The sequence below is a fragment of the Anneissia japonica genome, unplaced genomic scaffold (assembly GCF_011630105.1).
Source record: "Anneissia japonica isolate Jap-2015-1 unplaced genomic scaffold, ASM1163010v1 scaffold172582_len1462937_cov174, whole genome shotgun sequence".
NCBI lineage: Eukaryota > Metazoa > Echinodermata > Crinoidea > Comatulida > Comatulidae > Anneissia > Anneissia japonica.
Genome location: NW_022725666.1, coordinates 988163 through 1001507, shown reverse-complemented (window position 1 = coordinate 1001507; position 13345 = coordinate 988163). Strand labels below are relative to the sequence as shown.

General features: G+C 33.2%; 1 protein-coding gene across 5 annotated transcripts in view; it reads left to right on the top strand.

Annotated features, from left to right (window-relative positions):
* The window catches only part of LOC117112846 (LIM domain and actin-binding protein 1-like), an 88024-nt gene that overhangs the window by 31556 nt on the left and 43123 nt on the right, over nucleotides 1-13345 (top strand). For 4 of the 5 annotated variants that reach the window (XM_033256039.1, XM_033256037.1, XM_033256038.1 and 1 more), the window contains 2 exons: nucleotides 2599-2649; nucleotides 7492-7772. In XM_033256039.1, the coding sequence (XP_033111930.1) occupies nucleotides 2599-2649; nucleotides 7492-7772 (332 nt within the window). The remainder of the gene's footprint in view (nucleotides 1-2598; nucleotides 2650-7491; nucleotides 7773-13345) is intronic. The other variant, XM_033256041.1, reaches the window with a different exon arrangement.

Here is a 13345-nt window from a genome sequence, read left to right as displayed (position 1 = left end):
GAATTGTGATCTTCTCAGTTTGTCTTTAATCATATGATCATTAAGATTTCTGCTTTATTTTACAAATCAATTCATCATTCCATCTTTAAATATTTACATTTAATCCACCTGTCCGTTTTGGATTTATCAATGAAGCTAAATTCTAAGCATTATTCATTCATTCTCATAAATTCCACTTAAAAAAACTATTTGTATAAACATGTAAAAGTGATGGATGCTCATATTGTATATTTATAGATGCTAGCTAGAAACACTTCATACTCAAGTTTCAAGTTACCTGATTTTTAAAATACTATATATATATGCTATTCACTTCTTATGTTAAAGTATCCTGAAATTCCAGTTTGGTGTGCTAGACTATCCAAAGTAAGCATATAATATTAGAAAGAATATAAAAAATGGGCATGCAAGTTTATTTGTGGGAGGGACACTCACCAGGATTGAGAGGCATCTGGCTTGATTACTGGTCTGAACCTTCAGTAGTCTTAACATTGTAAAATGTGTTAGATTTATACTTATACATATTTATACAAGTCTGTTGTTGACAAATTGTTTTTACTAAGGTGGTTTGTACGGTAGACTGAAAAGAAATACTATTGACCAATATAAATTATTTATAACGCATGTGTTCACAATATTTGCTATCTTTTGTATTGATCATGCATGTCTTGTGTTTATACCACATGCACGTCCAATATATTAGTAGTGTAGTCAATTTCATGGAATGCTTTGTAAAAAATATTTACTGAAATAATAAATGTATGTTTTTTATTATTTAGGACGTGTTTCGGTATTGTACTTACTATTCGATAAAATTATCTAAAATAAGCGAAAATAAATAACCTTTGACCGATGTCAAATCACGGCCATGCAAAGAATTCTTTGGGTAATTATTTTCTAAGGCAATTGTAGTTAGCAGGCTTAGATGCCTAGGCCTAGTATCAAACACTTCAAAATAAAAAATGAGTAAATTTTTCGTGCTTATTAAATGTAAGATTAAATATAAAAAATCCTGAAAGGCAGCAAAATGGTTTAGAAAAAGATATTTACAATCAATGGTATCAATGTGAGTGTTTTCATTCATGCTTTGTTTCATCATTGGGAACCTATTGAGTTATAAACTTAATGTCATCTAGAATTTTTTTCCTAAATTCTTTAGAATGGACAAATCGGTATAGGGCGCACTACATAATGTTACTTTGTATAAACCCATCTTGTAAAATTTTACCCTAAACCATGGGAATTCTTTTTTGGATGTGTTTAAAAAAAAACATTAATAGGGGTTATACTTTATAAGTATTCATTCATTCAAATTGGTAATTAGCGGCGTTTCATCTTGGTAAAATGCTTCGCATTCTTCCTCAATCGTTGTTTCAGGTGGTAAGCTTCTTTTTTTAAAAAAAGCTCACCCACCCTTTCCATAGTTAATTATGTGTCAGGTAGGCGGTTTTTTGGTCCTCAACCTTTGCTTTACTGTATAACACCCCTGTTCCAATGTTGGGGTTATTATGAGTGATGTTAATCTTTTAGTAGCACTGGCCACTCTTGTGTGCCCATTATCGCCAAACAATTCCTTCATCATTACTTTGGAACGTTTTACCGTATAGACACAAAAAAAGTTATTCATAATATCAATGGGAGTGTTTTCATTTAGTTTCATCAATGGGAACCTATTGAGTAATAAACTTAACATCATCAAGAATTTTTTCCCCTAAATCCTTAGAATGGACAAATCGGTATAGGACACACTACATATGTTACTTCGTAACCAATCTTTTACACTTAACCATGGAAATTCTTTTATGTGTGTGTTGAAATAAACCCTTTAAAGGGGTTATACTGTATAAGTATTCTCAATTTTAATTTTCTTTATCTTTACAAATTTATTTCAAATAAGTGGAAGATACATTAGTGTGTCACTATAAAACATTTCAACAGGTTCTTATTCATTTTCGGTACTACTGGCAGCACTGTTATTTGACCCATCCGACTTTTTATACAGTTTCCTATCAGTAGTAATATTTAATACTATACATTTGAAAGACCAAGTTGTATGAAAGACCAAGTTGTAGTGCAGAGATGGAAAATTTATCTTTCATTACATTGTTCTTGGCATGTCCCATCTACATCTATTTGCTAGTTCATTGTTGCTTTTTGCTTGTGTAGTATTTTCCTTTGTGGTTGCTTTTGGTTATCCCTGGTCATTGGGTCCACACGCATAAATGTGGCTGCTGAGTCTGTGAAGTAGCAGGAAACCCCATAGGTACCCATTTATAATCCAGAGTCCGGAGAAGCAATACAGACAAAAACGGAATGCACACTGACATTGAAACCCCAACATTGAAATTGGTAAAACAAACTGCCCCTGCTATGCCAAACTTACAGAGCATGCTACATCATACGCTTGGGATTATACAGCTGGCATAAGTAATAGTCATCAGTTTAATTTTTATGTTTTAAGTGCATTAATTGTTCCATAAGCTTTTGGCATGTTTATTAAATTGTATATTTTTTATAATTGTTTTTGTTTGTATACTGTATAATTATATTTTTGTATTAACAAGTGTTGATGCCTTTTTTTATGTTCTGTTTAACCAGAAAAGCTTTCCATCGCCTCACGTCTTGCCTTATTTGAGCAGGCTTGTAAAGGTAGTATGCCCTGTACACTAATTCTTACAAGTAACCATCTCAGACTGTATCATTAAACTCTAATTTGCATATTTGATTAATATTTACACAATATAATTTTATAATAATGACATATGAATTTTAAAATTCTATAAGTAATAATAATTACAATTTTTGAAATAATGTTAACAGTGTAGTAAATGATGTTCAATGAATCAGTCTTGAGATGAGATTTTATTTAAAATTTTGCTATGTATTTTTGAGTTACTGAATCATATCCAACTCGATTTTCATTCATTTTAGTAATTGCTTGCATATATCATTTTCTTGCTTCCTAATATTCTAGTAGAATTTTTTTACATGCAATACTCCATTTTAACTCAGTGTTCTATCTTTCATGGTATTTGAAAACATGATGCATCATGAATTCTTATTGTATACTGTTAGGTTTCATGTCATCATATAGTGAAACATATGTTTTACAAACGTATTTTACGAATAGTTGATTTTACGTATGATCTTTGCTCTTAGTGACATTAAAGCCAGATTTTTGTACATTTTCCAAAGAGTTCAATCAAGTTTTATTTTATATTTATTTAAATCTTTCAATAATTTTTCCAATTTCTGCTATAATAATTTTTATATTAGTTCAATCTAATTAAAAAACAATTTGTCATTTGTTAAAATATTCATTTGAGCTTATCTCACTTATTTTTTATCGATTGCCTCCTAACTTTGAGTATGTCAAAGCTGAGACAATTCTCTTTTATAAACGTGACTTTTTTTAACATTTTGATGAAGTCATCATGGTAAAAATAAATGGGTTTTTTTTCTGACCCCCAACACTGACAATTTGCCGAAATCATGCTGTGTTGTTAGTGTGTGTGCTGCCAGTGCGAAACAGTAAATAAGTGCACATTAAACCGGATGTAACCCTATGTGGTGGCTTGGATATGACGAATTGTGAAAAAGTGTTGAGCTCAAAAACTTACTGACAGAAGACTTGGTTTAGAAAGAATGCAAAAAGATTCATAAAACATTCAGATATTTTAATAACAGTCAGGAGAATGCTATCATTTATAATACTTAGGTTGATATTCAGTTAGGCCTAGGCTAACATGGTAGCTACTCTTCTGCAGCTCTGTTGGTTCATTCATTAAAAGCTTGTACCTAGGTCTAGGACTATAGCCACCATCAAGACGATAATTTTTTCAGTAGACACGTCAGAGTATAATATAATAATTGTTATAGAATTTTCTTTATTGAGTATTTGTATTTGTTTGGCTGAGTGAAGGTTAGTATGTAAAGTTGGGCATAAGTTAGGGGTGGGTTTTTATCCGAGGTGGGCTTGTATCCGAGGAAGTATGGTGGATTTTCGACTTAAGAAATAAATATAAATAACATAAAATCAATGGTACTCCGAATAAAGAGAGGGAGGCCATGATTCAATGTTTCGACCTTTATTGGGTCATCATCAGGAATGAGAAAACTTAGACAGTGATTACAAAAAATGCCACAATATTTAAATGAGGGGATTAAAAGCTAGTACAATAACAATGGTGATTAAGCATAATGGTGATTATGAGAGAGGCAATTAAGTTGGGTTAGATTACATTAGATAAACAATTTCAACTCTCTTGATGCTTTGAGACCACAGTTTAATTTAGGGTTAAGGCGATGGATAGCAAGGGCTTCTTTAAATAGTAAATGAGTCCAGTTAGGAGAACTATCAATTATTGCAGTGTTAGAATATATTAGAGATTTGAAATTAACAATGAAATTATCTTTAATTGTGTTAGGCAAATTATGAAGTTTTAAAATATATTGAAAAGCATCGCAAGACTCAATATGATTGTGTATGACACTGTTAGAGACAGTAGAATGTTCAGATACTCTAGTTATAAGGCACCTGTTTGTCTTACCAATATAGTCGCATTCACAGCCAGGGCATTTAAAATGATACACAACAGAACTACGATATTCGTTAGGCGTTACATCTTTGGTTGAGGTGAAATATAATACTTTTTTAGTTTTCCATAAATTAATGAATTTAACATCTTTAGTTAGATTTCTTTTGACTTTGCCAATACATCTACGGAGGAGTATTTCTCCTTGACGACCAATGAATGGAATATGTACCCAAATTTTAGTAATATTATAATTTTATTTTTGGCTAATTAGCACACCCGACGCCATGAAAAAACGGAAATTTCATTAGAAAAAGTTTTTCTTATAATATCATTATGTATGCCGCTGTATTGAGATCTCCAAAAGTGTGTGTATTTCTTCCTAATATATAAAATGTAAAGCATTTAACTATCCCATTACTACACTGTTTACATTCACCAATATAATTTTATTTTTATTTTCTCTTCCATCTGGATTTTTTTTGCAAAAATATTTACTAAATAAAAAAAACAAAATTTTATTTAAATTTTTTTCCACCCTCCCCTGATGATCTTTAAAAATTAAGTTCGCGAAAAAAAGATTAAAAACAATCTCACCTATTCTACAAGAATTTGGTATTGAAATGAGAACATTGGCAAGTGGTATACTTGGTTGAATTAATTAGTATTATTGAATTGCCATGATGGTAGTATTGCTGATGATGACATTGATGATAATGATCTTTTTTTAAGAATTAAATTAGCTCCGGATGTTAGTGTATACAGTAGTTTAACCTCCCAAGTACTATTAATTTTTCTTATTTAATACTGAACCACTTTGGAAATCAATGGTTTAGCACTGAAATTGTCATTCAGTATTTAAAAGAAAGAATAAAATAAAAAAATAAATAGCTTTCAAATTTAATATTCAAATCCAAACACAAAAAAATAGGATGTTTATGCTAGAATTTAATAATGGTTTAGAGCAGTCAAATTGTAGGCCTAATGTTCATTGTTTAATTACTAAGGATGTTTATCCAATTTTTTTTAACAACAACAATTAAAAATGACAAAAGATAAAAGATGAGTCATATATTAGGAAGTACATGCAATAATGAATTGTTTTTAACGACAAAAACTATAACTTTATTCATTTCAGTGACTCATTTGACTGTGGCCATATTTTTAGATTTTACAAATTAATAATAAGCCAAATAGATAATTATTAATAATAATTAAATAGTTGTATTGACAAACTGTCTGAACATATAAATGGTGTGTTATAGTCCTCAGGTAGGCGTACCTACCATCTGGTATTGTATTGCCTTCTGTAGACCAGTACAATACTAAATTTCAACAGGCCCAAACATGGCTGAAGAAATAAAGAAGTTTTTAATGAAAACTATTTTCTACAAATTAATTTCTAGTTTCACTTCCCTGCCCTCATCAAATTGTGGAGCCTCATGTAAAAAATTACCATATGTGGCAAGACAAGCCAAACCAGTCACTCGTCGGAAAAATCAATTTTTAGTTATTAATACAGTGTTTAAGAGTACAATGAGAGCTATAAAATGGTGAAAGAATCATTTAAATCCGACACTTCGTTATGAAGTTACACAGGTTTAAACATACAGCTGTTTAAAGAACAATATTTGAGAAATCAGCCTTTAAAGTTTACGATTTAAGGCATTTCTTAGGCAGAAACCAACACCAAATCGTTAAAAATTGTTGTTTTAACATTGAAAATGAGGAAAATAACAGCATAGCATGATGTATAGATATATAAAGGTTAGTTTAGTGCAATAAAATAGATTTCTAAAATTTTGACATTCCAGCATGTTTTGGCCATTATCTCCATAACAGGATTTGCGACGAGTGACTGGTTTGGCTTGTCTTTGCCACATATGCTATTTAAATAAAAGAATTTTTCCATAGTAGTAAATAAAAGAAGAAATGGTGATCTGAAAGGTTGTTGTCGAGGTGGAAACATAAATGACAGAATATTATACATTACAAAGATTGGTTTTACTCCTTTTATAAAAACCCATTTACCACTAGTAAATAGCAAATTGTAAATACCCTCACCAAAAAATAGTCCCGGATGTACAACTAACAATAAATTTTTTTGGATTTATGGTTTAAACAGAATGGTTTTTTTTTTTTTTGTGGAACGTATACTTTACACATTTCATATAGAAAGAATTGATTTAGTTTTTCATTTTTCATTTTGGGTTTCCTTATAAAAACATTTTGAAACATATATACATGATCTCATAGATTATTACATCATTAATAGCCATCAATTTCATTACTAATTAGAATCATAATCATTGAAGCTCTTGGGTTGCATATATGGTCATCTTTTTTAATAATTTCACATCGTCCTTCACATCATTGTAAAAAATTCCAAGAGGAATTTTGCAAATTTAAATATCAATCCTTCTCTTGATTTTTTTGCAAACTACAATCCTTTCTACAAATATTTTTTTTATCAGGAAATTGTTGTCTTTCTTATTTTATTGTTCGTAAAATTTACATAAAAAATGTTGACAGTTGTTATCTAAGGTAAGATATGTTTTTTGGGAATGGTCATTTATAGACTATGAGAAAATTGAGATTTTCATCGATACACGGTTTAACTTCCAAATAGCGATGTTTTAAAAAGCAGGAAACTATCAAACCTTGCTTGACATATAATTCTCCTACGTCATCCCACACACACACACACACACACTCACTCACTCTTGTATGCACACATGACAACCTTCGGATTTAGCATCATCTTTACCATTGACTCAACAATATCTAACTTTATATTGTTCACACACAGACACACAGTAAAGCTTAAGATTGGAGTTTCCTGCCTGGTCTGAATATCCAAATATAAACTGTTTCTTTGTAGACCTTTAACTTATTGAATCTATGAACATGAATCGAGTTGAGGAAATAAAAAAGATGTTATTTGAACCCCTTTTAGGTAGCAGTGAAAATAGTGAGACTGTTGAGGGAGCAGGAGAGAAAAGCGAATTGCATAAGCTTGAAGGCTCCAAGTTTTCACACTTTGAGGACAAAGAGAATGAGACCAAAGAAAATGAGGAAGGCAACAAACCAAAACGAGGACCTTCACGACGCTTGGACAAGTCAAGATTCTCTAGATTTGAGCAGAAAACTGCTGATTCCACAGACTCTGTCCCAGCCTGGAAAAAGAACAGGGGGAGTGTAAATTCTTCGGCTGCTGCTAAGAAGTTTGCAGCACAGGTAAGAATTAATTTAATCTTTCTTTATCAAATAAAGAAATAATGCAGTTCATAAGTTATCATACATTACTAGGTTTGAACATGAATGTATACTTTACTTCATGAACAAATATAGGTGTAATTTTGCCCAACTTGACATGAAAATGTACTCAATACTCAGTACGTGTGAATACAAATCGCAAGTTGTTCTCGGGTGGGACTCAAAAAATGTGATTTCCAGGCCACTAGCCAGGCACCATACCTCTAGACCACCGAGCTTGCGCCTGAGTAAGCAGCGGGTACTGCAATGTGAGTGGTAATTGTTATTATTGAGATGGAATAGACATATAACTGGATTTGCGTCTGGAGAACCAAGTATCGGTGGAATTTTGCCCAACCTGAAAAATGTACTTGAATACTCAGTGCGTGTGGAAAAAAAATTATTCAGTACATTTTTACATCAGGTTTGGCAAAATTACACCTACTATATCCCGATAAATGATCGCGTTGCAGCCTATACTCAACTACTCATAATATCAAATACTTGACATTCAATGATCAAACACACAGTTAACTTGCTCTTGCTTTCATTTTTATTTACACAATGTAAATTAATACCATGAACTTACATAAATTCTGGAATCTACTAATCTGTACAGTAGGCCTAGTCTAATATTATTCATTTATTTACACTTAGGCCTACTACATCAATATCAATTAATTACATCAATTTACAGTCCTTTCTGGCATCTGTTAGTTAAATATTGTATTCAATAGTAGTACTGTAGTAGCTTCTTTTAAGGGAAGAGTGAAATTTGGATGCAGTTCAATCATGGCAAAAAAGTCTGTAAACATAAAAAAATAACGAAAATATTATCTCAAAATGTATGTAACCTGAATTTTTTTTATTCTTGTTAAAATATCGATAGTCTTGTCTAGGTGTACGTAGCTTGACTTAAAAAACCTTAACTGAGGTCTAGACCTAAGTTGTTTTAAGGGCGGTTGGCCTAGTCTAGGCCCTAGCTAGTACAGGAAAAAAATGGCTCAAGAAGTCTAGGGCCTGGCGGCTAGGCTTAGGCCTAGGCTAGATAGGGTAACGACGAGTGCATGCCTCTCAACCATCCATTTCCAAGTCGCAAAACTGAATATAGAACGTACGATTTTTATCACAATCACATAAAACTGTTTAAAAAGAAGTCAACATACCTTTAAATATCTTTCAACATCGGTCATTCCACCGTTCTTCACCGATATTACAGCATAACTATCAACATGGACCTCCATGCTTTCAAACAGATACTTTTTCCAGAATCGAGTTCGTTGACCTCGATGGTGCGCCACCAGTGGCAACGTACTTCTTGATAAATTGTGAATTAAAAGCACATGAATTTTGCGTTTCTTCGCTGGAGCCATATTTTTACTTATTATTTTTGACTATTGATTAATAATTGTGTGATTTTTTTATGAAACGGCTTGATAAGATTAACTTTATGCAAAAAAGTTAGCTGTAGGCCTGTTCTACGGGTCAAAGGGCATGTTGTTTACAGGGATGTTTAGATATCAAATCACACTGCAGGCATGAGCGCATCGACTTTTTTAATAAACAAAGTGTATTTTGATTCCGTGTTTTCATCAGCTACCGTAATTAATTGCAAATGCATTATAAACAGTGATGGTAGGGAGTGGAATAAACTTATTTGTGATTGTTTACGATTGTTTTTTAACATCCTGAGTTACTGTATGTTTTTACCAAGGTCTAGGCTAAGCTGATATTCAAAATTAAGTAGCCTACCCAAATTTTAAAAAATTTACGGAAGAAGTTTTCTCATGTGGTAGAAAAACGTAAGCTTGCTGTAGCACGGTAGATTGTCGCTAAAAGCGGTAGACTACCGCAAGTAGCGAGGACTTGGGACCTCTGTTGTAGGCAACTCCAAACAGGTAGTAAACTTCATAGCCTCTCCTGCCATGATTGAATTTTCCAGATTGGATAAAAATTAATGGAATATTACCCTTCAATTTATACCAAGCAATGGCAGAATCAATGAAAAAAAAATTTATGTAGTATTAACATTGTTTTGGAATGAATGTATTGACATATTTTGAAAGTTGATTTTTTTTATTCATATGGTAGGTAGTTCATTCCACATTTTTGTTGACCCAGGGGTGGATCCAGTAGCAGGTCTTGAAATTAAGGGTTATTAAGGGTGATTTTTTAAGGTGCGACAAGGAATTCAACTTTGTCGCGCTCAGTGCGACAAGGTCATTTGATAGCGCGAGTAGATTTTGTAAGCGGCAGGAAGGTGGTTTTCCCCCAAATCCCAATTATTTACAACTTGTACAGCCCATTATTTTTAGTCAGGCTGTACTCAAAACATGTTATCATTCATTTTACATGTACTGTATCAACCAATCAGCATGACCTAGACTGTTAAAGTGTGACGTCGTACACTAAAACCGTGTCGATGTGCGCTCATCTTAATCTTGGTAAATAAGCGATCACCGTCAAAGCGAAGGAGACTGGTATAAAAACATCGGATTGCACGATTTTTTACTATTTTATAGAGTGCTACTCTTACCTGTACCTCCTCGTAATTGTGAACGTTTCCTTAACATATTTGTTCATAAAACAGTCTATGTACCGAAATTTCAAACGATCATATACAGTATTGACTCATACGATGTAAACGGCCCAGATCAAGCAATAATCAAAATTTAACTCTTCTTTCTTGCATAATAATCCATGGGGACTGTGTAGGTGTGGGTGGGTGGGGGTTTGTTAGGAAATATAAAGAATAAAATATTGCGCAGCGCTTATTAACTTAGGGGATGCGAAAAGGATGGAGAAATATGTGCTACTAAAAAAATTACTTGTGCTACCAAATCTTTTGGGGGGTGCCAGAAAATTTTGGCAGTGCTACCAAGAAAAAAAAGTTAATTTTAAGCCCTGAGTAGGGGGCATGGGGGCATGTGTCTCTCCGTTTTGTCACTAAATTTTTTTTTAGATCAATGAAAATCAATGTTATGTGCTACTTACTTACCTATTGTGTAACTGTTGTGCCCCCACCCCCCTGTTTGAAAAATCTGGATCTGCCCCTTTGACTGGTAAGGAAAAGTCCTTTTTCCTTGACTATTATTCCAGTTGTGATAACTAGATTGCTATTGTTTGGCTACATGTGCCTTTAGTATGTTGAATATAAATCAATTAAAGTAGTGAGCCCTCTTTTGGTTAATCCTAGTTGGCAGCAGGGCAAACAAAACTTCCAAGTGTACTTAAAAATATAATGTTATTACATGAACATTTTTCTCTTTCAAATACATACTATAAAATTCACATACCAGGGGCGGATCCAGAGATGTCCAAAAATGGGGTCGAAATTTGGGCCGATCGAGACAAATGTCCTAGAGGGTCCGGGGCATGCCCCCGAGAAATTTTTGTTTTCTAGACGCCCGAAAGTAATATTTGAGGCGTTGTGGGCTATCATTTATTTCTTTTTTATTTATTTTTTTCTTTTTTTACCTCCCAAAAAGGGGGGGGGGTTCCTTCTTATATTTCGCAAACATAGAATTCGGCATTCATGATTCCACCGAAAATCAACACTTCAGTTGCTTCTCTGATACTGATGCAGCCCCCATACATGAACTTTAACTGGGTGTTTTACGTTCGGTTTTAGTTTCGGCTCCTCTTTAACTTTGTAAAACAGCTTCCCATGTTGTTCAAGGTGAATCAGTGTCTCGTCTGTCCAAATCACTTCTTCAAACTTATCTTGTTCATCCAACAACTGAGTGCATCTGTATCACCTTATTACATCTCTAATCTTTTGGCAGTATTTCTTCTTGCCCTTCTAACGGATGAAGGAGATACACAAAGTCAAAAGCGTTAATTAAAATTATTCTGGTCATAGGTTATGGAATTCTCCCAAGAGACCTGAGTATGTGTTCCATTATGTGCTTGATCCAAATGACTGGGGGTAATAAGGTTAGTGCATGGAGGTCTCTACAATATGTGCTCTATAACTTACCATTATTATTGTTATAGTCGTTATTTCAAATTTACAAAATAAATTATTCAAAAAGTCGGGTATTTTCATTTCATTTTTAAGTTGATTAGTAAAGCGACCTTGCTGACAGGGCACCAACCTTAAATAAAAGAAAAATATATCGGTTATAATAACCTGGTCTTTAATTGTTATTATATACAATAATGTACAGGTATGTGTTTGTTTTCCGATCCTAAGATAAAGTGATTTCAGAATAACTATATAAATAAATAAGACAATTTCGAAACAAATTGTTAGGTAGTTATACTGTAGACTCGCTGGGTTCCAGTCCCTAAGTTTTGTCTTAAATCAGTGAAAAAACCTAAAAATAAATCTATTTTGGTACCAATGGCATTCCATATAACTTATTTGCATGGCGTTCTATACTGTACTTTTATTCTGCGATCCAAATTCAACAAATAGTTTCTCAATATAGCCAAACATTGGTGGTGCTCTCCGAAATTTCTAACACTAGGAAAAACCAATACAGTAAATTAGAGATTTCTGGCAAGTCTTGTACTGTACAGTATGTAAGGAGTACAATTTCACTGCACTTGAGAATTTGGAAATTAAACTGAAGGGAAAAATATGCAATTCTATCTAATTTCACATATACATTGACTTGATTTCTCCTTACACTTTGGATAGTAAATGACTGTCTGAAGACTTAATAATACTTAAAGTGCCTTGACAATCACCACCACCACCTGGGTTCTGTCCTTGAACCTACCACCCCTAGGTGGCGACCCCAGCTTTGGGTTATTAGCTCCAATCCAAGCAAGTGCCTGCTATACTTTTCATACCCTTCCCTTCTAAATGGTTATTTCAGCCTGTCAGTTTATATATGTGTTAGAACATTGACAAAACAGAGAATTTAATTTTATGGGGATTTAAATCAAGTAAAATAGGCATCATGCATTCAAGTATTATTCTGTCAAGAAGTGTATACAAATGTTTCTTAATAAAAGATAAATTAATATTTGTATTTTATGTGCTTATGCAGCTTCCATTATACTGTAATGTAAATGGTGACCCTTTGACCCTTTGTCATATCCAATTAATCTAAGTATTAACCTGCAGCTGCCCCTCTGATGACTCATGAAAATCATTTCTCTATGAACATTGCATTTGTCTCGTATATTTTGACTTAGCATTGCAATGTGTCTTGTCTTTATGAAGACGCTACACATGTGGTAAAGTAGGACCAAATGAAAAAAATGTTGAGGCTTCATGAAAATGTCACAATTCAGTAAATGGAATAAGTAAAAATGATAGTACAAGTCTGATGTCTTTGATGTGTTCAAAAGATCACTTGTTACTTGTTACTTGTATAGCGCCTTTCTTTTAAGCGACTTTCCACAATAAGTCGAATGGCCGAGCAGTTAGCAGGGGCGCCACAAGCTATGAGCATAATATTCGGCGCTGGTTCGAACAGCACGCTCGCCGATGGTTCTGGTGGTAGAACAAGTCTTCTCGGATAAGGACTATAAACCGTAGGCCCAGTGTATACAATGGCTCGTGTGCACTATAAAGAACCCAGTACATCTTTTGAGACGAG